Source organism: Physella acuta, unplaced genomic scaffold (assembly GCF_028476545.2).
Source record: "Physella acuta isolate Inbredline_101_S28 unplaced genomic scaffold, ASM2847654v3 ptg001431l, whole genome shotgun sequence".
Taxonomy (NCBI): Eukaryota; Metazoa; Mollusca; class Gastropoda; family Physidae; genus Physella; species Physella acuta.
In genome coordinates this window covers 27,173-49,391 of record NW_026732946.1, presented here as the reverse complement: position 1 = coordinate 49,391, position 22,219 = coordinate 27,173, and the positions used below count along the sequence as shown (strand labels likewise).

General features: G+C 32.9%; 1 protein-coding gene across 1 annotated transcript; it reads left to right on the top strand.

The window, feature by feature from the left end:
- The first annotated feature begins 66 nt into the window (after window positions 1–66).
- LOC131927698 (E3 ubiquitin-protein ligase RNF123) lies at window positions 67–21,884 on the top strand. The gene is made up of 36 exons (XM_059283464.1): window positions 67–413; window positions 2,293–2,383; window positions 2,863–3,049; window positions 3,457–3,511; window positions 3,790–3,875; window positions 4,188–4,274; window positions 4,587–4,654; window positions 4,857–4,985; window positions 5,420–5,534; window positions 6,260–6,388; window positions 6,671–6,796; window positions 7,035–7,127; window positions 7,273–7,346; window positions 7,575–7,677; window positions 8,466–8,583; window positions 8,823–8,884; window positions 9,029–9,100; window positions 9,431–9,551; window positions 9,833–9,934; window positions 10,127–10,201; window positions 10,346–10,464; window positions 10,860–10,943; window positions 11,418–11,525; window positions 12,163–12,340; window positions 12,833–12,907; window positions 13,898–13,985; window positions 14,408–14,495; window positions 14,667–14,757; window positions 15,101–15,240; window positions 16,067–16,255; window positions 16,608–16,683; window positions 16,817–16,901; window positions 17,211–17,329; window positions 17,939–18,030; window positions 18,505–18,590; window positions 19,570–21,884. Exons 1-36 carry the CDS (start codon window positions 239–241, stop codon window positions 19,697–19,699), a joined length of 3,816 nt encoding a protein of 1,271 aa, XP_059139447.1. The 5' UTR covers window positions 67–238; the 3' UTR covers window positions 19,700–21,884.
- Window positions 21,885–22,219: the final 335 nt, after the last annotated feature.

Sequence of the window (22,219 nt, the reverse complement as noted above, 5' to 3'; positions counted from 1 at the left end):
TAGATAATAATACAAGTTTTGTCTACAAACAGAATGACATCGTAACTTACGATTGCTGCCGAACAGCAAATATGGCGACTTACTTTGTTGACATCAATTGTATCTAAGACCTAAGTTCATCTAGGTTGCACATTTATAATTTAATTTAAAAAAAAAAAAAGTAAACATCAAAACATAAAGTGAACAAAATGTGCTTAGATTTTTTATTTTGCTAACTCATGCGGCTCTTCCAAAAATTATGGCCGAAAGTAAGCGTACACCATCATCTTCTTCTAAGGAGCCGCTGAAAATCAGGGAGACAAGCCCACTTTCACCAAGAAATGCACCTCACTCATCAGACGGTGATGGTGTGCGACGAAATTCTCGGAGCCCTATATCTCTTGAAAACGTTTCAGTTCCCGATATAGGAGATGGTAATTCCAAATGCGTTTTGTTTGTGTGTAGAATTAGAATTTATTTAGATCACTCTAGTCGAGAAGTCTCTCTAGTAGTCTCTAGCCTCTCTAGGGCAGGGGTGAGGGGATCTATTATAACATTTTTCTTCTTGTAATTGTAGTAGATCTAGATAGATCTAGAACCTAGCTAGATTGAGTAGATCTAGAATCTAGGCCTAATCTAAAAGTAAAATAATCTAAAATTCTAAATCTATCAGTCAGTAGCTACTAATCTAGATCTAGGTATTTTTTTACGAAGTGACTTTGCGTCTCGCAGAGCGTGGCCAGTAACCAAGTGGCTGCGCATCTCACAGGTTGGATTTGCCATCTTGTGATTGATACAGCTTACTTTTTCCTTTTCCAACACATCCGGTGTTGTTGAGTCAACAGTGTGCCAGCTGTAGACTGTAGTTTATAGACCTGGAGGTCCGAGTTCGAACCTGGGGTTAGCACGACCGATACTGGTTTCTTTTTTACATTTTATTTTTTTCATATTGAAAACATGACGTGTTATTCTTTTTTTTAAAATAAAATTTCCAAACATCGTCACTGGCATGATTGTTTGCTTACGTTTACTATCACATGCATGAAAAATCCCACCAAAGTCGGCGTGGTCACTGTGAGTTCAACAGGCCTAAAGCAAACATCATAGTATGAACACAAGTTCACGAGATCGTCTGTGTCTTCACCTCTCCCCCCCCCCCCCCCCCATCAAGCAAATTGAAAGTTTTTTAAGTTCACATAGGATTAATAATATAGACTTATATCTACTATCACGCATGCTAGAGGGCAGTTTGATTAAGCTAGATTGCTGCTAGATCTAGGACTATCATCTGACCCACTACTGACACTGTACTGTTTTTCTTAGGTGTTGAAATAATACACTTAAACTAGATCTAGATCTATGTCAACATTAAATTGCTAACATGAAAAAAAAAATCGGGCAGTCCTGATATCTATATTTTTTTAGATCGTGTGCCACCTAGGGTAAATGATTTAGCATAACGCAGAGCAAGCCCTGCAAGTGTGGCCTTAAGCGTAACGCGGAGTCAACCACGCAAATGCAGCCATTTTTTTAAGCAGGCCCCTAAACAATTCTAAATATAGTTAAGTAGCTTAGAACCTAGATTACAGTCTGCAGTTTATTTATCAAGTTTATTATTAGGCCTACACTACTGATTTTTATGTGATTAGCCTACTCATTAGTCATTTTTTAACTGAGTCATTAGTCTGATTGGAGCTGATTAATATATATATATATATATATATATATATATATATATATATATATATATATATATATTACATATACTATAGCATATACTATAGCGATACAGTTTATTAAATTTATATTAGTAACACTAGTCTAGGCTTACTGATTTCATATTTTAATATCATTGGGCCTAGTTATTAGTGTGATTAGAATTTAAAGCCTTGAGATCTATCATTATTATTGGGCTTAACTAATTGAAAAGTAATTATTTTACTATTGTCTTAACATTCTATCAGTATCTTATTTTTAAGTAAAATATATTAAATTAAAAGTAGATCCAAGCTTATAATAGTAATAGAACATATAAAGGCCTATCTATTAATCTATTACATGTAAATGAAATTTGAAATTTCAGGCCCAACCTTATGAGGCTCTTAAAAAAACTCTTTAGTTTTGTGGACAAAACTAATTTTGTGGACAACAAGTAATAAAGAAAACTGGAATAATCACTTGTGACTTATAAGCAGACAATATTTAACTGACTCATGCATTCAGGACTGAGATTATTAGCCTGTCTTGTAGCTAGTTTTCATAACTTTTAAAATTGTAAATCATTAAATTTTCTATTTTTTTTGTGTACTTCAGAATCTTTCACTAGAAGTTTACTGCAAGATGTATTTGAAGAAACAAGGGCTCCATCTCCAGTGGAAGGTGCTGCCAGCCTTATACTGTTACGGTAAAGATGAATACATACACGAGTTGTCGTGGTTGAGTCGGTAAAGCTCATGGTTGCTAAACCGAAAAAGTCTCGAGTTCGAACCCTCGGGCAGATGAGGCTCGTTAGCTGGGGACCGCCACTCTTCTAGGAGAGACAACTCCAAAATCAAACAACTGCTGCCTTGTAGTTTGTTCTTGGTTGGACAAAGGCTATGGAAGCAAATCCAAAAAGAAAAGCAGGCTGAAATCTGAGTCAATGGCCTCAATGGCGCATAACCAATTGACACGTAATCCTTAATTGTGATGGAAGCATGGTCGAGTCGGCAAAGCTCATGGTTGATAAATTCGAAAAGTCTCGAGTTCAAACCCTCTGGCAGATAAGGCTCGATCCCTTCCAACACTAAAAATTAAGAACGAAGAAGAAGAAGACACATATACACTGAAAACATTAAAGGTGCTTATGATGACCACAAACTCAACACTTTTTTTTTCTTTCAGAAAATCCTTGAGTTTGCAGAATTTGCACAACCACATAGCTGCAAATTTAAAGGAAGTCTCAGACAAAGAGACCAAGTCCAGTAAAGATGGTCCAGACTTTACCGTTGGGAGAATGGGCCCCACGGACTGCACGTTTGATATATCAACAAGTGTTGGGACGCTTATTGTTGATCCTGACAAATTAGGGGTATGTTGCTACTGTAAAACACAACTCCTGTCATTGTTTTAGAAATAAATACAAAATACCGTGATATTATTATTAATAAAATATACTTTCAAGTAGGACACATTATCACTGAAATACTTGTATTTGTAATGGTAAATACTGAATTATTTTGTCTACTTATTAAATACTTTTCTTAATGAAATTTCTATAGTTTAATTTATTAAAAACATAATTAATTTCCTTATAAAATAAGTTTGTAGTAAAGCGCTTTCTATAATTTTTGCTAGCCTACTAGTCAAATAAGTGGTTGTTCACTTGCTGATTAAAGTTCCCTAGGGATATTGAGGTGTTTTGTATTTTTCTTATACTGTCCACAAAGTTGCCTAATTTCAGTTCATTCAAATTTTCTTTGTTTTTCCCCCCCTCAGATTGCTAGTCATTCTAACTTCAGCAGCATCAAAGCCAGTTGTTGTGTATTTCAAGGTAAGATTAAATAGCTGGTAACATCAATGCAACATCAACGTTTACTAACTCAACACTATAAAAATATCTTTCATAACTGTAAACCACCACCTATTTCCATGGAGATTCTCTTTTCCCCCCTACATTATAATGTATGGACAATCTTAAAGCTTATTCCAAAGCAGTGAAAAACTTCAATTATCACACTTACATTGTCAGTTTAAGTACTATTTAAATTGACCAATAACCACAATCGTTTCAAGATTGATAAAAAAAAAATCTTGTTTTACTTTCTCTAGGTAAATGGGTGTATGAATTGATGCTTGCATCTAAAGGTGTGATGCAGCTAGGATGGTGCACAGCAAACTGTAGGTTCTCACAAGAGGTAACCATGGTTACAGACCTTCATTTCTTATTGTGTTGTGGCTGTAGATATTTAACTGAATATTTAAGTTGGGGGGGGGGGGGGTCAACATATTTTTTGTTAACCTGTTGGTTTTGGGGGGGGGGGGGGGGAGTTGTGTGGCGATAGCTAATTTCCTAAGTTAATAATAAATGGAAGCCTTACAGATACATTTGAACTAGAGACTTGTAGGTTTTCATCCTACCTTTTTACAGTGTGTTATGTTTTTATTATTTTTTAAGTATTTAGTCATAGTTGGAAATAAAAAATTTTCTAATGATGTTGATCAAATAGGAAGGAGTTGGAGATACTAGAGATTCTTATGCCTATGATGGTAACCGTCTTAGGAAGTGGAACATAACCACCAAAAGATATGGCCAGGTAAGGCTATTAAAAAAACCACAAAATTAAGACCTGTCATTTAGTTTAACTGGTGGTTTTATTCAGACTAGGAAGTTTGCTTGGGCCGTTAATTTAATATTTTGTGGTAAAGAATTTGTAAGATGAATGAAAACAGATTGGTTTTTAAGATGTATTTGTTTAATTATTGAAAATGTATTTGTCTATTCTTTAAAAATGTTTTTAGAAATCTGTTTTAATTTAAACACAGTAATACAGCCTACAAATGTTTATTAAAAGATTTTTACTGTGGCAGCTGGTTAAGTATATCAAGTTCATTTATTTCTTTGACAGCCTTGGATGTCTGGGGATGTTATATCATGTGCAATAGACTGTGATGAAGGCATTATCACATTTTACAGGTAACTTTATAACTGAGCTTAATGTAATTGCTGACTCATTGAATTATTTATCACATGTTGCTATTGACATGGATTACTTAAGAAGAAAATGGGATTGTTAGGAGAATTGAAATTAGTATTCTTAAAACTTGTTTTTAATAGCAGATTTTCATAGATTCAGCTGTGAATCATTGACATATGTTGGTGTTGATTTTTGTTTCAGAAATGGGGTATCGCTTGGCGAGGCTTTCAACAATGTGCGTGTCGGTCCTGGATATGCCTACTTCCCTGCAGTCAGTCTTTCATTCACAGAGAGTGTTCAGGCTAACTTTGGCTCCCTGCCACTCAGATATCCTTGTGCTAACACTGTCATGAAAACCAGTCATATCTCATTATTGTAATGCATTTTTTCTTAATGTACAGATCATCGGAATTCTCCATTATAAATACATTTATCATTTTATAATTTAAAAGAAAATCCTCTTTTATTATGCTTTACTTATTTGGTGCAACTAAGATTGGTTTTTCAAAAATGCTTCTAAACAGTAGCTAACAAAAGAGGTCATATCATTTTATATGAAGGTTTGGGGGCTTCATAAGTACACCCAGCTCTGCATAATGCCCATTATTTTGGTCTTGTTCTGACATTTACATTTATTGTAAATCTAAAATCTCTGATGCCCTTGTTACAAAACTTAAATCTTTGACGCAGTTATAAGAGTTAAATAAATCCTAACAGACTGAGAATTCTTTAGATCCCCTGTTTTCCTTAACTGAGATCAAATACCCAGTGGAAGGCTACAAGCCCCTACAGAGCCCTCGCTGTGAACCAGTTGCTCAAGCCGATCTCTTGCTGACATATCTTCAACGACTTTTGCCTAAGATGGTGGAGGACGACCAGGTGTGTTGACATTGGTAACTCTCTCACATAGACATTACCAGGTCAACCGTTTGATATTTAGCCAGGCAGACTGGAACAGGGTTAAGGGTCAAGCATTTCTCTCACCCATGTTACCAGCAGCTAGACACATGGGTTTCTGCCAGGCTTTTTTCTCCCCCCCCCCCAGTGCATTAACCACCTGGTTTGGACATGAGGGGCAGCTTGGTCTGAATACACTCTACTGTCTCAAGCCTGGGTTGCAAACTTGTAACTTTTGGTTTATTGTAGACCATGGCGTTCCCTATTTAAAACAACTAATTAAACTGATGCAGTTTAATTAGTTATAACAATGCATTCTCGACAGTTAAATACTTTGATAGTAACAGATGTAGATCCCAACTGCAAAAGTTAGACATCATAGTTGTTATATATTTAATCAAGATTTACTATAAAAGTCTTGTGGCATATTTTATCATATGTTAAACCAAACTTTACAGACAGACAATCTTTACTTTATTTTGCTTCACTATTTTGAATGAAAACAATCTTAAATTTGATAAATTTTAACGAAAACACAATTTTAACTATAATACATTTTAATGAAATAAATTTTCAAAATACTACATTTTAATGAAAATAATTATAAATATAATAAATTTTTATGAAACCAATTTTCAAAATACTAAATTTGAATGAAAACAATTGTAAATATAAAAATTTCAAGCATAATGTTTCTGTTCATCCAGTGCAATAGACAACATGGAATATCTAGCAAGAGTCAATATTCAACAACAGTTTTATCAGACAGGAGGTCACATCAAGCAACATTGACTCTTGTTGCCTCACATATATTTCATAAATTAGCTCCATTATTGGTAAGTTATTATTCCAGTTATCAATACAACAAGCTTAGGATGCAGATGGGTCCAAATCAAAAAAATTACTTTTATATGAAAAAAATATATATTCAGATTCTTTTATGTGAAGTTTTAAATAGCCAAAACTTCTACAGATATTTTGTTTACCTTTTTAGGTTTTAAAAAATGTTCTGTTATTCATGCTGCAGTATCTGCCAATGTTATTAGAAGTACTGAGTTTAATTTCATGGAGTTATTTTAAGTGTTTTGATTTTTATAACATTGTATTAAAATTTTCAGAGAATACCCTATGTTGTAGATAAATGTTTGATAAAGTTACTACTGGATCTATGTGACTATCAGCACTGGCAAGATGAACAAGCTTTAATCCACAAACTGTTAGATCTTATCTGGATGTTATTGCAGGTCAGAAATTTGTTCATGGCTCCTATGCAGCTAAAAAAAGATAATTGACCCCAATCAATCAATGACCACAAACAGTCACTAACGACAATATGTCCATCAACAACAGCAGCCACTGACTACAAACTATCACTGACCTCAAACTATCACTGACCTCAAACTATCACTGACCACAAACTATCACTGACCACAAACTATCACTGACCACAAACTATCACTGACCACAAACTGAACTACACAGGAACCAGAGTTGAGGGACTGCCTGGAACACCTGGCAATATCACTGCTCAATGGCTATAGGTACCACCCCTTTCATCCCGAGTTTATTTATCCTGTGAGTTGGGCATTTTCATATCTTTACTTCACTAGTTCATTTATACTCTTGATGCTGTTTTATATTTATCTAAAATTAAACATTTTCTGATAATCATTTATCATTTCTTGTAATTAAATAAATATCTTTAAATTTTGCTTTCTAGAAAAAATTCTTGGCCTTGACCTTGTCGGTACTAAAACATCAGAGAACCTGCAGACATCTCTTGACAGCTGTTTTATATCCTTTAGTTTTTATAGATTTTAGTAACCATGTACATTTTTAAAAATTCTATTATTTTGTTTAAAAAGTTATTTATTTTTATAGTTAGTTATATACATTTAATCAAAGTAGAAATATTTTAATTGTAGGAGAGATGGATTTGATAGGGGAGTGTATGTTTGTATTTGTATATGTGTCTTGGGTACCAAATGAAGATGTCAGAAATATTTCCTTGACTCCGCCCACCTTTGAACGAGTCAAGTTCCCTGTGTTCATGCACATAAAGGCACCAGATGACCCTAACCTTGCCAGATTGCTGCCTTCAGTCTGGTGGGACAAACATATGAAGGTAACACATTTCATAGATTACTCCAAAACATATGAAGGTAACACATTTCATACATTACTCCAAAACATATGAAGGTAACACATTTCATACATTACTCAAATTGAGGAAAGTTTATCCAAACGATGGAAGTTGTTGATACTGTATGGTACCATCACATTTGTTAATTACCATTTTAGTGGTTTTTTATTATTTTAAAAATTTTTTTTTCTACAAACTTGAGTCCTGGATCCGAACTATAAACTTGAGGGAAGCAATAGTGTGCTGTACCACTCAATCATGACATCTCCTTTACTCATTCAATAGGATTACCTAATTACATTTTTCCCAAGTTTTCATTGCCGTTGTATTAAAATAACTGGGCTTTTAATGACAAAACCCTCTTACGCCTCAATTAAAGCAATGATAAATTTTGCTGATCAAGCATGTTAATTTTGCCGATCAAGCATGTTAAATTTTGCTGAGCAAGCATGGTAAATTTTTCTGATCAAGCATGGTAAATTTTGCTGAGCAAGCATGGTAAATTTTGCTGATCAAGCATGTTAAATTTTGCTGATCATTCAAGCATGTTAAATTTTGCTGATCATTCAAGCATGTTAAATTTTGCTGATCAAGCATGGTAAATTTTGCTGATCAAGCATGTTAATTTTGCCGATCAAGCATGTTAAATTTTGCTGAGCAAGCATGTTAATTTTGCCGATCAAGCATGGTAAATTTTTCTGATCAAGCATGGTAAATTTTGATGAACAAGCATGGTAAATTTTGCTGAGCAAGCTTGTTAAATTTTACAGAAAGATGAAGATGACAGTGATGACAGTAGTGAAGAGGAAGATGTTGATGCAGCGCAGGCTGATGAGGATAAAAAAAGTTTTATGGAGTGTTGTGAGAGACTGGGGGAGAAAGTTGAAGGTGAGTACTCCATCAGCTGGTAGAGTCTAGCATGTGAGGATGTTTGATACTGTCAGACTAATGTCAGTCACCTAATTGTATAAACTACTTATTTCAATTTTTTCCAGGTTAAATCTTTTTTTGTTTTAAATTAAATTAATTTTTAGATTCAGGTGTAACAAAACTTTATGAAACATTTATGACAATTATTGCTAGAGTCACATTGAATGAAATAATACAGTGCAAGTATTTTTTTTTAGAACTGGAGTCTATGCAAGTTGAGCTACTGAAGTGTCTCCTGATGAACACAGACAGAGTGGATGTAAGTCAACTCTTTACGTAAATCTTCAAAAGAAAATTTTTATGGCTGGTTAATGCATTATACAGCAAGTTGTTTTAACAAGAATTTATAAAAATATATTTATATATATTGTTATACTTAATTAACTAAAATTATTATTTCCAGAATAAAACATCAAGAGATATTTTCCTGGACAAGTTGAAAATATTCTTGAAAGAAAACAGTGGCTTCACCAGGGTATGACAATTTTATTGATCTGTTAATTTTTTTTTTACAAATTGCTAAACACATTTGTATCTACATTTACTAAAAGCATAAGCCCTATTAAAAATTTAACTTAAGAATAAGGTTTGTAGTTTTGAATGAGAAGTTATTGTTTTATAAATGTAAGTTGGTAATTTATTATTGGTAGGTGTTTAAACAATTTTAAAAAAAAATGCTTTTGTTTAAATGTTGCTAATTAAATGTTTGTGTAATTAAAAAATTCAATATATTAATTCTGTGGTATAAAATGAATGTTTACGTACAACACATGCCATTGATTTGATTGTCTTTTGTTCCCCATAGCTGCAGATTGCCCAATGTGCTCTGCCGGTCAGCCTGTGTTTCTTTCATCGACTTGTGCAAGCCCTTAGGTTCTATTGGGATCATTTTTCTGCCGAGGATCCAAACTTCCTACCTAGCTCAGGTATTCAAACACACCTTGTGAATAGTTTTGTTACTAGTCAGCTGGGTAAATTGTAACTACTGTCAAGAAAAAGGTAGACTTAAAAAAAATTATAAAAAAATGAAAAAAATTAGTTTTGGTAAACACTAGGTTTGTAGAAATTTAAAAACCACTCCTCAAACTGAAAAGGGATAGATTTATTTATGACCTAAGCTTGTGCACCAATTTACATTATGACCTTAAAGTATTGAAATAGTAGATATGTACACAACCCACTGTTCTTTCTTTTCATACAACAACAGAAGCATTTATGCCAATTCAGTGCTTCTGGAATGATACAAGAGATTACTATGAGCTTCAACGATGTGGGGGCCTTATGAGTCACTTAAATCGACAACTTGGCAGTAAGTACATTGTTAAGTATTTAAAACTTTTTGTGTTGTGCACAGCTGAAAGAAAACTTTATTTAGTTTTTCTAATAGTTTAAAATTACTTTGTAGTATCTTTATTTTAAATGTGTATTTATTTTAACCATAAACTCAACTTTAATTTTTTTTTTTTTTGTTTCATGTGCTATTTTTACTTTTTTTTTAAAGCTGAGGTAAACAGAGCCCAAGGGATTGAAGTACAGGAAGATGGAAGAGTTGTCAAAAAATCATCCAAAGATGCTGGTGAGGTCTTAGTTGATGCATTGATGCTGCATTGTACTGTTCTTAACTGTAACATTATCATTGGCCCACAACTAGTTTTAAAGTATAGATATTCTGTTTGCGTTTTGTTTGAAAATGTCATCTTTGGGTTTTCCACACTTTTAGGCAAACCCAGTGAAGATTTTTATCCAAAGCTGGAGATGCCTAGTGGGAATTCTCTTCTGGATCTCTTAGACTGTGTTGTACTACTGTATCATGTAGCTGCCCACAAACAACTAGGGAAGGTAAGGCTGGGTTTGATAATTCTGCAATAAGCTCTTTTCAGGAATAACTTCATAAGTTCCTAACAAATATAACATTTTTATAAAATAGAAATTCTATATAGAATTTATTTTTATCATATATACCAAGGGTCTCTGAACTTTTCAGTTTGAGGGCCGCATTAACTACCAGATTTCAGTTCGGGGGCCAGTTTCTTCCAGGCATGTCTTTGATTTTTCTGGGCAAAGTTCCTCAGCCATCACCAACAAACGATTTTTCCTTGGACAAAAAGATCTCAGTGGGCCATAGTTTGGAGACCCCAAATTTAAACTGTGTTTTTATTTTTCATTGCATGTAAAATACTTGCAAGTTTTCAAGATATCTAATAAAATAATTGTTCATTAAAATTTGTTTCTAGATGTGTGCCTTAAGGGACAGCATGCAGGACTACATCCAGAATATGAGGGACACAGAAAGAAAGTTAAAGAGGTGTCCTGATGGTGTAAGTTTATTTTATATTAGGTGTTCTGATGGTGTAAGTTTATTTTATATTAGGTGTTCTGATGGTGTAAGTTTATTTTATATTAGGTCATGATGGTGTAAGTTTATTTTATATTATGTGTCCTGATGGTGTAAGTTTATTTTATATTAGGTATCCTGATGGTGTAAGTTGATTTTATATTAGATGTCCTGATGGTGTAAGTTTATTTTATAATAGGTGTCCTGATGGTGTAAGTTTATTGTATATTACGTGTCCTGATGGTGTAAGTTTATTTTATATTAGGTCATGATGGTGTAAATTTATTTTATATTAGGTGTCCTGATGGTGTAAGTTTATTTTATATTAGGTCATGATGGTGTAAGTTTGTTTTATATTAGGTGTCCTGATGGTGTAAGTTTATTTTATATTAGGTCATGATGGTGTAAGATTATTTTTTTTATTTAAATGATTTGACAATATGAATGTGACTTTCAGCTGGAAGAGGTCAAAGTGCATCTGTCTAATGCAAAGAAAGTGTTTGAGGATAAAATTGTTGAACAAGCTCGACAGATGGTGTGGGTGGCCAAAGTCATTTACTCTAAGGTTGGTATGGGTGGCCAAAGTCATTTACTCTAAGGTTGGTATGGGTGGCCAAAGTCATTTACTCTAAGGTTGGTATGGGTGGCCAAAGTCATTTACTCTAAGGTTGGTATGGGTGGCCAAAGTCATTTACTCTAAGGTTGGTATGGGTGGCCAAAGTCATTTACTCTAAGGTTGGTATGGGTGGCCAAAGTCATTTACTCTAAGGTTGGTATGGGTGGCCAAAGTAATTTACTCTAAGGTTGGTATGGGTGGCCAAAGTCATTTACTCTATGGTTGGTGTGGGTGGCCAAAGTCATTTACTCTAAGGTTGGTATGGGTGGCCAAAGTCATTTAAAGGTGGGTATGGGTGGCCAAAGTCATTTACTCTAAGGTTGGTATGGGTGGCCAAAGTCATTTACTCTAAGGTTGGTATGGGTGGCCAAAGTCATTTACTTTAAGAAGCTTTAGAAGAATCTAGTAGTGGGCAGTACTTAAAGTTAGCTAAAATATACTCTATAATAAAACCCTGTTTCATGTTCAATGCTAATCTTGTTTAAAGGATTAAATTAAATAATTAAATTTATGTTTACAAAATGCCTGTACCATTATAGCAAAGGAATAATTGTTTTTAAATAAGAAATATTTTCTTTGTTTCTAGTCAAAGCAGAGAGATCTAGCCTGGCTGCTCAAAGTTGTTCTAAAGACTGTAGAGAAAGCGTCGGCCTATCACAAGCTGTTCCAGTATGTTCCAGAGTTTTACATACAGACAGCAGTCAACACTTTCAACGCACTAAAGAATTTCTTACACCCTACCACAAGCTTTCATATTATTCCAGGTAGGTTGTTTTTTAAAACATATCTAGAGATTTATAAATCCATGTTTTGAGGTAAACAGTATTAAGTATAAAAGTGCTAATTTAAATGCTCACCTTTGTTAGTGATTATAGTGAACTAATTTATTCACACATTCAGTATGCTGTTAGCCAATTTACCATTATTTACATGGACATTTCTTGCATATCTTATACATTTTAACTAATGTATGAAATAAATGAGAGGGATGGAGTGGTCTAGTCCTAACCCAAAAGTTCCTAGATCTGGTCAGAACTGGAGACTTTAAAATTATGATTTTACATTCCACCCAGTTCTTAGTCAAAGAAAGATGGCTGGGAAAAGACTGATGAGCTCTGCTTTGCAGACCATCTGTCCTGTAAAGTAAAGAGATGTGCTAAACCTATTGACCAGATATATGCCTATATTTATTAAGCATACACAAAAGTTTACTTGCAAATGTTGGCAATAAATGCTTTAACAAAACATTTTTTCAGATCTTCACAACCTTCTTACCCGCTACGCCACATTCCTGGTTAACCACTTCTTTGATCCAAGGCTGGTTAGCAATGGTAGGTTCTTTAGGTAGCAATGGTAGGTTCTTTCGGGAACAATGGTAGGTTCTTTAGGTAGCAATGGTAGGTTCTTTAGGTAGTAATGGTAGGTTCTTTAGGTAGCAATGGTAGGTTCTTTAGGTTGTAATGGTAGGTTCTTTAGGTAGCAATGATAGGTTCTTTAGGTAGCAATGGTAGGTTCTTAAGGTAGCAATGGTAGGTTCTTTAGGTAGCAATGGTAGGTTCTTTAGGTAGCAATGGTAGGTTCTTTTGGTAACAATGATAGTTTCTTAAGGTAGCAATGGTAGGTTCTTTAGGTAGCAATGGTAGGTTCTTTAGGTAGCAATGGTAGGTTCTTTAGGTAGCAATGGTAGGTTCTTAAGGTAGCAATGGTAGGTTCTTAAGGTAGCAATGGTAGGTTCTTTAGGTAGCAATGGTAGGTTCTTTAGGTAGCAATGTATGGTTGAATGGTAGAGCATTTGACTGCTAACCCGAAAGTCTGGACTCTGTATTACGTCCCTGAGTCCACCCAGCTTTGATTGGTTGCTGACCGGATAGGGAGAGTAAAAGTGGCTGGGATAGTGCTGACCACACTATTCCTCCATATTCTGTGGTCACTGATAGTGAGCTCTATTTTACCTGCCATGTGGACCTTAAGATTCAAAAGGGTACTTTACTTTTTTGAAAGTTAGGTCGTGTAGTCTTTTGATCACATTGCTTAGCTGATTCTATAGTCAATATCAAAGTGTATCTTCCTTTTTGCTTGGGTTTTATTTTACAATTTTAACAAACACATAGGAAAGGTCAAGATATCAGTGTTGAAAATAAGGTCAAGGTTGTTGAAATTTATAGATCTCACAGAGTTTGTTTTTCTTGCTTTTATTTAAAAGTCTTGTGGGTATGCAGCCCTTTAAAGATAACTGTTGTATTACTAATCTTAAACCTAGGCTTAATGAACCTACAAACTACATTTGTTCCTAACTCATGTTCTAAACCTTGAATTTGTAGACCTAAAGGATACATTAGTCCAAGCTCTAGCCTGCCTCACCTGCTACCCTGATACACTCAAAGTGCTGGAGGAGCTGCCAATGGAGAGGTCAGTGCTACAGGTTACATGCAAGATTGTCATAGCATTACTAGTCCTTAGGATTATCATAGTATGATATTTATCTGTTATTGCTTAGGTTTTTTAAGATTTTATAAATATTTATGGTTTTAGCAGTTTCGTTTTTTAAAATGACTATTTATCATTTTGTGTTATGGGATCCTCAAAAAATGTTGCTTCAGTTCTTCTTCACCACACTCAGTAATCGAAATCATTTGAAGAATTGAAACATAATTTAGAGAAAGATGGTGATAAAAGACCAATGATATTTTGGTCCTAGGCTTTCTATTTATTTAAAAAAAAAACACCTCAAATATGTGAAAAATGATTAAATTAAATCAAAATTGGAGAAAACATAATTAAATAATAGTGATGTTTTTTAATTTTAAGATTTTGTTTTGGAATATTTTCAGACGTATATCAATGCTTCAGTCATTGATAGCCCCTTATGAGAACAGATCCTGGGCCCACACAAACTGGATTCTTGTGAGAATTTGGAAGGTAAGAGCTACTTTATTGTATATTTGTAAATGAGAAACATTGTTTCTAATTTTTTGAACAAGTCATTAACTACTTATATATTCTTATTATTTTTAAAAAGCCTTGAATGATTAAATTTTTAAATTATAAACAACGGATGTGGTTATTGTTATTCTATAATTCCTGTTTCAGGGATGTGGTTTTGGCTATCGCTATCGCTACTTGCCAAATTTGATCCCCCACAAGGCCCAGCCTACAGAGTTCAGCTATGTTAGTCTACAAAGTAATGCTTGCATTTTTTGTTGTTTGTGTGATTTATACAAACCATCAGCATCAATAATTATATCATCAATCATTATATTTGTATCAGTTCTTGATACAGGGAATAAAAAAAAAAATAGCTCTTAAATATCTGATTATAATTTTTTTTTAATGAGAAACCCCAATAATAAAACCTTTCAGTTATTGTCTTTTTATTTCATTGTTGCTTTTTTAAAATTAATTACTGTCCAATCATTTCATTGTTACTTCTTGAATGCTGTTCTATCATTCATTATTTCACTGTTACTTCCCCATCACTTTGTTGTTACTGTTTCTTACTTTTTTATCTTTTAAATTCTCATCAGAACCATGTCCGTCTAGAGAGTTCCAAAGTTTACTCGCAAAAATCTTGCTGGATGATGAAGCAAGATCTACAAAATTTTTAGATTCTCTAATGAACCAGTTGAACTGGTCATTCTCTGAATTTGTGGGCATTATACAAGAGGTTGGTTGTACAATTAAACGTAGCATTTTTTAGACAAAGAACAGTTGAATTTGTGGGTATTATATGAGAGGTTAGTAGAAAAATTAAACTAACAGATTTCAGACAATAAATTGATTCTGTGTAAACTTTTTATCATTTATTCAATAGTACCAGTTGAAGCTGGTCATTTTCTGCATTGGAGGGCATTTTCTAAGACCAGCAATTTTAGACATTAAATCATTTCTCTGTTTTTATATATTGTCATATAGGTATTCACCATAGCCTTTACATCTGACAGTCAAAATAAAAGTCTAAATCAACCAACAATAAATTTTTTTTTCAAAGGAATCAAAATTTGCTTAGTAGCACAGATTTACTTCCTAAAATGTACTCTCTAAAAGAAGTAATAATTTTTCTTCTTGCACATTGAATTCAGTGAAACACTATATTTTACTTTTGACATCTCTAATGTACTCAACTTTGATAGGTAGCCTAGGTTGTGTGTATTAAAACACTGTGTTGACCTACTTTAAAAAATACCTGTATGTGCTAGCAGATATTTCAAAAGAGGGTCATTTTATGACTACCAAAACCTGGCTTAAGATTTGAATACACAGAGCCATATAACCTTTTTATAATGGATAAAGTTTTAATTTTGTAGATCCAGTCACCAGAACAGAGCCATATAACCTTTTTATAATGAATAAAGTTTTAATTGTGTAGATCCAGTCACCAGAACAGAGCCATATAACCTTTTTATAATGGATAAAGTTTTAATAGTGTAGATCCAGTCACCAGAACAGAGCCATATAACCCTTTTATAATGGATAAAGTTTTAATTGTGTAGATACAGTCTCTGGCCACCAGAACAGAGCCGTTGCTGTTAGAGTCTAGGCAAATTAAAATCTGCGCTGCCTGCTTTGAGATCTCCGTCTGCCTGTTGAGAGTTTTGGAGATGGTCGCCACTGTTGCCCCACAGGTCTTTACTGATTGGTCAAGACCATCTGCTGAACTTTTCCTCAAGAGGTTAATGCAGGTAACCATTTAAATGTAACCAGTTTTGTTTATTTTGATCATTACCTTTTGTATTATTTTAAACGATATTTTCCATTTTTTCTTTATCTGCTGTTAGTTTCAAATATTTTCAACTTAACTAGATTTTTTCATTGTTTATTTTAAACAAAAATGTTGCTGCTTCTTTGCAATTATTTTTTGTTTGTTTTTAACTTAATATTATTTTTTAAATCTTCGCAATTCATTTTTAACCATCATTTCCTTAAGTTTAATTTTCACTGTTTTTTTTTAAAATTTTGCCGATTTTGAACTGAAAGTTTGTAGTTAGCTGAGTGTCAGTACTTATATTTTCTTGCATCTCTGTTTATCTACAGCTTTTAAGCCAGATCATGACCAGGGTCACTATGAAGGATGGAGCATTTGAAAACACAGTTGCTTTACCAATACAAGGTATTCTTTTTTTTCTCTATAGAATTGCGGTACACTAATGTGAAATATTCACCTTCAAATGATATGCCCAAAAGGGTTAAAATATATAAAGATGGCTGACCATGATTAAAAAGCCTGTTTACTTTTTGTTTAGGTTTAGACAGTGTAACCTTCTACCCAATACTTACAGTTACTGTTGGGGTCATGGCCCAACTCATTGTTAGATGCGGGGGTAGCAGGTAAGTCTCCCATTACTAAACAATTAACATTTTAACTACACACTTTTTTCAACACCTCTGTACAATAGGAGCCAAAAATTTTTTTTTTAATTATAAAGTTTTAAAATATGATTTTTATAAGATTAAATCACTTTTATTATTTAAGTTTAAGACCATTAAATACAAAAAAGAATGGACATTTTAAAAAAAAGTAAAAAATATATTATTGCTATGATTTAAAACGAAATAGATTAAACCTGAAAAGTTGCCAGATGTCATATAACAAAACAATAAAAACTTGAGTAACGATAGAAACTCTGGTATCCCCAGCCAGGAGAAAGCCACCAGGTCCCTGCTTGTAGACTCCAGCTTCTCACTAGAGTCCCTCAAGTTTGTCCTGGCCAACAATGTTGGCAGCAAGCAGGACAAGATCTTCTCCTTTAGGAAGTGTAAGTAGTGGAGAATTATGTTTTCCCTGAGATATTAAAGCATCATGTATTACATCCACTGGGTACAATGAATTTTTCCACCAAACTATATGTATGTATATATATATATATATATATATATATATATATATATATATATATATATATATATATATATATAAGTAGGCTATATATTTAGATTCTAGTTTTTTGCCTTACAGGTTAAACTTCATGTTTGATCATATTAGTGCTCTTTACTTGATTGACAATTTTATACATTGTCTGATGTATTACAAATCCTATTTTCAAATTAATAATAAGGATATGATAGTTTTATGTTTCATATGATGACTGTTCATTTGTAATTTCCAAATATGTGGCAATACTTTCATTCCCTGCTCATGATAAACTAAATAATAAATAAATGGTTTCTTTAATCTGATTGACTATTGGATGAATGGACCTTGAAAATCAAGTCACAAAGCCTGGGACCCTCTCTGTACACACAGCAGATAGACTGAAGGGAGAGGCGTTACCTATTGAACTTTTTAAGATAAGCTAATAGCAAATTAAAATGTAAAAGCTTAAATAACATTCACAAGAATGGGTTTTTTGTGTGTGTAATTTAAGATGATGAAATAAGTCAAGAGGAGATTGAGGATGTGGAGAAACTTTTGGCCTACCTCACCCATCAACAGGTGGCTCTGTCTGCTACTCAAGAGGTAAGTCACCTTCTCATGGTTACCATTTGACCAATCAGAATACACTTATCTAGGTTTGGTAATTTACGTACAAAACAATCTATAACATTAGTTTAATATTGTGTTAGCATCTTGAACATTGACATGTAGAAAAATGTTGAGATTTTAAAGTTGCCATGGGTGTTCTTCATACATGTAACCACACACCCAGGCCAATGTTGTTTAGGCGGTAGTTATGATGTGCTTTGTTGATATTAAAAATGTAATCATTATATATTTTATTGCTTAAAAATATTTTTAAAAAATGGTATATTAAAATGGTTATTTCAATGAGAAGTAAAAGGTTCTGAACTGCAATGTCATTTGGGGGATAGGGGTAGCCAGTTTTTGTTTTAATTTTGTATAATTATAGGGAAGGGGGTTGGTAAATGTTAATTTAAAAAATGTGACCTCATTAATGAATGTAAAATGAAATTTAAACTTTTGATTCCTCAGGATGTGAAAGATGAAGACCTGTGTACCATATGCTATGCAAATCCACAGCAAGCCATATTTGTTCCTTGCGGTCACACTTCTTGCAGGTAATAAGCAAATTTATTCTGAAGTTGAATTTTTTAGAATATAAATGCGTAAACTTCAATAATGCAGCACTTTTTTTTACCTATAAAAATGTGTTGGTAATAAAAATACTCACATTCTAAGATTTTTAATGACATGAAATTTCTTTTTAGAAATTAACAATTTTTATTTAAATATTTACCTTTTAAATTTAATGTAAGCAAATCTGTCTTGATATACAATACATCATTGAATTAAGTTGATGTAGGCCTACACATATAGTTGTTTTTTAGCGTACAAAAAAAAGTGTACTAACTCACTGCAATCATCAGATACTTTTTGAAAAATATATTTAAAAAAAAATATTTGTCATTACACCCTAATAAATATGTTAGGGTTAACAAATTTTTATGTTTACCTAAATTTATCAACACGAGAACAAGTTTACTAGTCATTCTATTTTTTTTCGCATGATCTACATTTTCTTTGTTTATTCTTCTTCTTCGTTCTTAATTATTAGTGTTGGAGGGGATCGAGATTTATCTGCTAGTGGGTTTGAACTCGAGACTTTGTTCGAATTTATCAACCATGAGTTTTGTGCCGACTCGACCACGCCTCCAACACAATTAAGCGTTACGTGTCAACTGGTTATGCGCCATTGAGGCCATTAACTTCGATTTCAGCCTGCTTTTCTTTTTGGATTTGTTTCTATAGACTTAGTCCAACCAAGAACAAACTACAAGGCAGCAGTTGTTTAATTTTTGGAGTTGTCTCTCCTAGAAGAGTGGCTGTCCCCAGTTAACGAGCCTCATCTGCCCGAGGGTTCGAACTCGAGACTTTTCAGTTTAGCAACCATGAGCTTTGTTTATTGAATCCACACTATTATTAAAATAAATTTCTTTTTGATTTTTCAAAAATGAAAAATAAAAGTCATTGATAACGATTTGATTCTTTCACACATAGTAAGTTTTAAAACCATCACCCTTGTTTTATTTCTCCCAGGACCTGCATCACACAACAGCTGTTGAACAAAAAGGAATGCTTCTTCTGTATAGCCACCATCACTAAAGTCACTGATACCAAAGGTCGCCATATTTTAAGAGAGCATTTCCAGACTGCAAAAAAACCTTAACGATAACCATCATTACTGGGATGTTTTTTTTAATAGTTGTTTTAAATATTTAAGAAGATATTGGCTGTGTGTTATTATGTATAAAAAAAGGAAAATTTTTTATGTGAAAGTAACAATTTCTTACAGTGTACAACTTAGTTCATATATAGCCATTACACTTTGTTTTTACTGTAATACAAACTTGGCTGTGCATATTTAGAATATACAGCACTAAATTGATTTTGAGAGTGACCTTATTACAATTTTTTGGAAGATAGGCCAGTAGAATTTTGAATTTTATTATTAACTGAACTTACTTTATAATGATCCCTGTATATTGTATACTAAAACAGAAATTTGAAAAAAAAACGTTTTTAAAGCTATTTTGGAAATAGATATTTACCATAATGAAATATCAGTCAAACAGTGTACTAATTTTAAGTTACAAAGAATATATTGCCTTTGTATTGTTGTAATTAAAGTAAAACATTGTTTTAACTCAGAATATGTTTATGCCACTGTGTTATATATTCATTGATTCTAACTTTACTGTGTGATATGATGTTAAAGATTATATAGCGTTGAAGCATCTTAGGGTAAATGGCTTGTGGTGATAGCAGTTGTTAGGCTAACAAAAAATTTGACATGAAGTCTTTCAATGAAATGTGGTTTAGTTTTGTACCTGCTATTGGATGTATGCTTACAAAAGAGTGAAATTTGTGTAGCTTGAATATAAAATGGGTTTTCGAAAACGTGTTTAAGATTTTTTATTAAAATAGATTAATCACAACCCCCAAAGGTAAAGTTTTAAGTGATAACATTTAACCTACACTACATGTACAAATGTTTCTACATGTCATTGTTAACTATAAATCTTTTCTGAGAACCTATAACTGTGTCGATATTTTACTAAGTCCATGTCACCAAGTGCAACTGAATATTGTTTATTATATTTTATATATGTGTGGCTTTTTGTGGGAAAAGAGAAAGCTCATTATTTGTCACTTTACACGTTTTGGAAACAGGTTTTTGGATTATGTACTTGGATCATGTAACACAAAAACTACAAATCTTTAAAATATTTAAAAATATAACTGTTATGTACATACATGTTTTCTTGAAGTAGTTTTTTTAGTTTTATATACACATTTGGTATTGTGCTAATGAACTAAATTAGTAAAATATTAATACTTGGTTTCACAAATTAATAACAAAATTTTCTGACTGAGAAAAAAAAATAGTGCTCAGCACATCATTATGGTCACACATCAATCAGTTTAAAATTTCTTTTGTGTTTTTATCTTAAGTGGCTAAAAATGCAATTGCACATGAATATAATTATTCTGCTTTTGTTCTGATTTTGTATTATAAAAATCAACTATAGTTTATATTAAAAATCAGGATAGCAAAGGTAAGCCACAGAGATTTTGGTATTGGTCGTATCAAATCTAACCACACACACACATACAGGCAACTGTCCACTGATAAAAAATTTTCGAACATTGTTTGCAGATTATCAACATTTAATAGGTAAACACCTCTCATAATGTGCAGGAGATTGTAGGGCAGCCAATATGCATTGGTGATTATACATAACATTCTGAGACATAATTTATTGCTATCAGAACTGGTGGGGAAATGTCTAGTTTTTTAAAAATTATTTATCTGAATTGTTTGAATTTAGTCTGTTGTGTAAATATATTTTTTTTACAAAGTAGTCCTACATTTTAAAATCAAGATATATTTGTAAGTGCTAATGCATGCCCTATAAATTATCTTGTCTCCAACCAGTTTCCTGACTTCGGTCAGAAACTTTTTATAAAAAGTTATTTTTTAATAACTGATAGAAATAATTTGGGTTTATTTTTTTTTTTAAAATCAAAATGTGCTCAAGAAAAAGAAGACAGTCTGCTTATAATACTCTACTTCAACATGTATAAATAATCTGATTTGTAGAACTAAAAAATGCATCATTGTGAAGTAGTGCTGAATTGATAAGTTTTAAAAAAAAAAAGCCATATCTGTTTATTGAAATATCTTGTTTTTGTATTTTGATATCTTTTTCTAATTGGTTAAATGTATGTTGAGTGTTTTTTTTCTTCTATGTAATCTCTCATCTGAAAGAAAATATTCCAAAAAAAAATGAACAACAATAAGGAAGTAAAGAAGTGACAAACATTTTTTTGGTCTTTTTTTTTTCCAGTTAATTGTTAGAGGTGACCATTTCATTGGAAATGATAAAAGTGCTGCTTACATACTTTATATTCACCTACCTACAGTGGGGTATGAGGTGCATTGCATACATTTCTGGGACTATTTATGGAATGGAATTGATCATGAAGTGTGACTTAACTCAATACTGATCACCACATTAAAACAATTTTATTAACGTGTTTTGTGTAAATTATCCATGTGTTCAGTAAAATGTGCATGGTTACTTGGTATACTGGTGGTCCTCGAGGCAGATGAAGAAGAGTTCAGCTGTTTCTGAGAGCGCGGCATAGTGTGATCAACGCTATGCCCAGCCACCATTAATCCCCA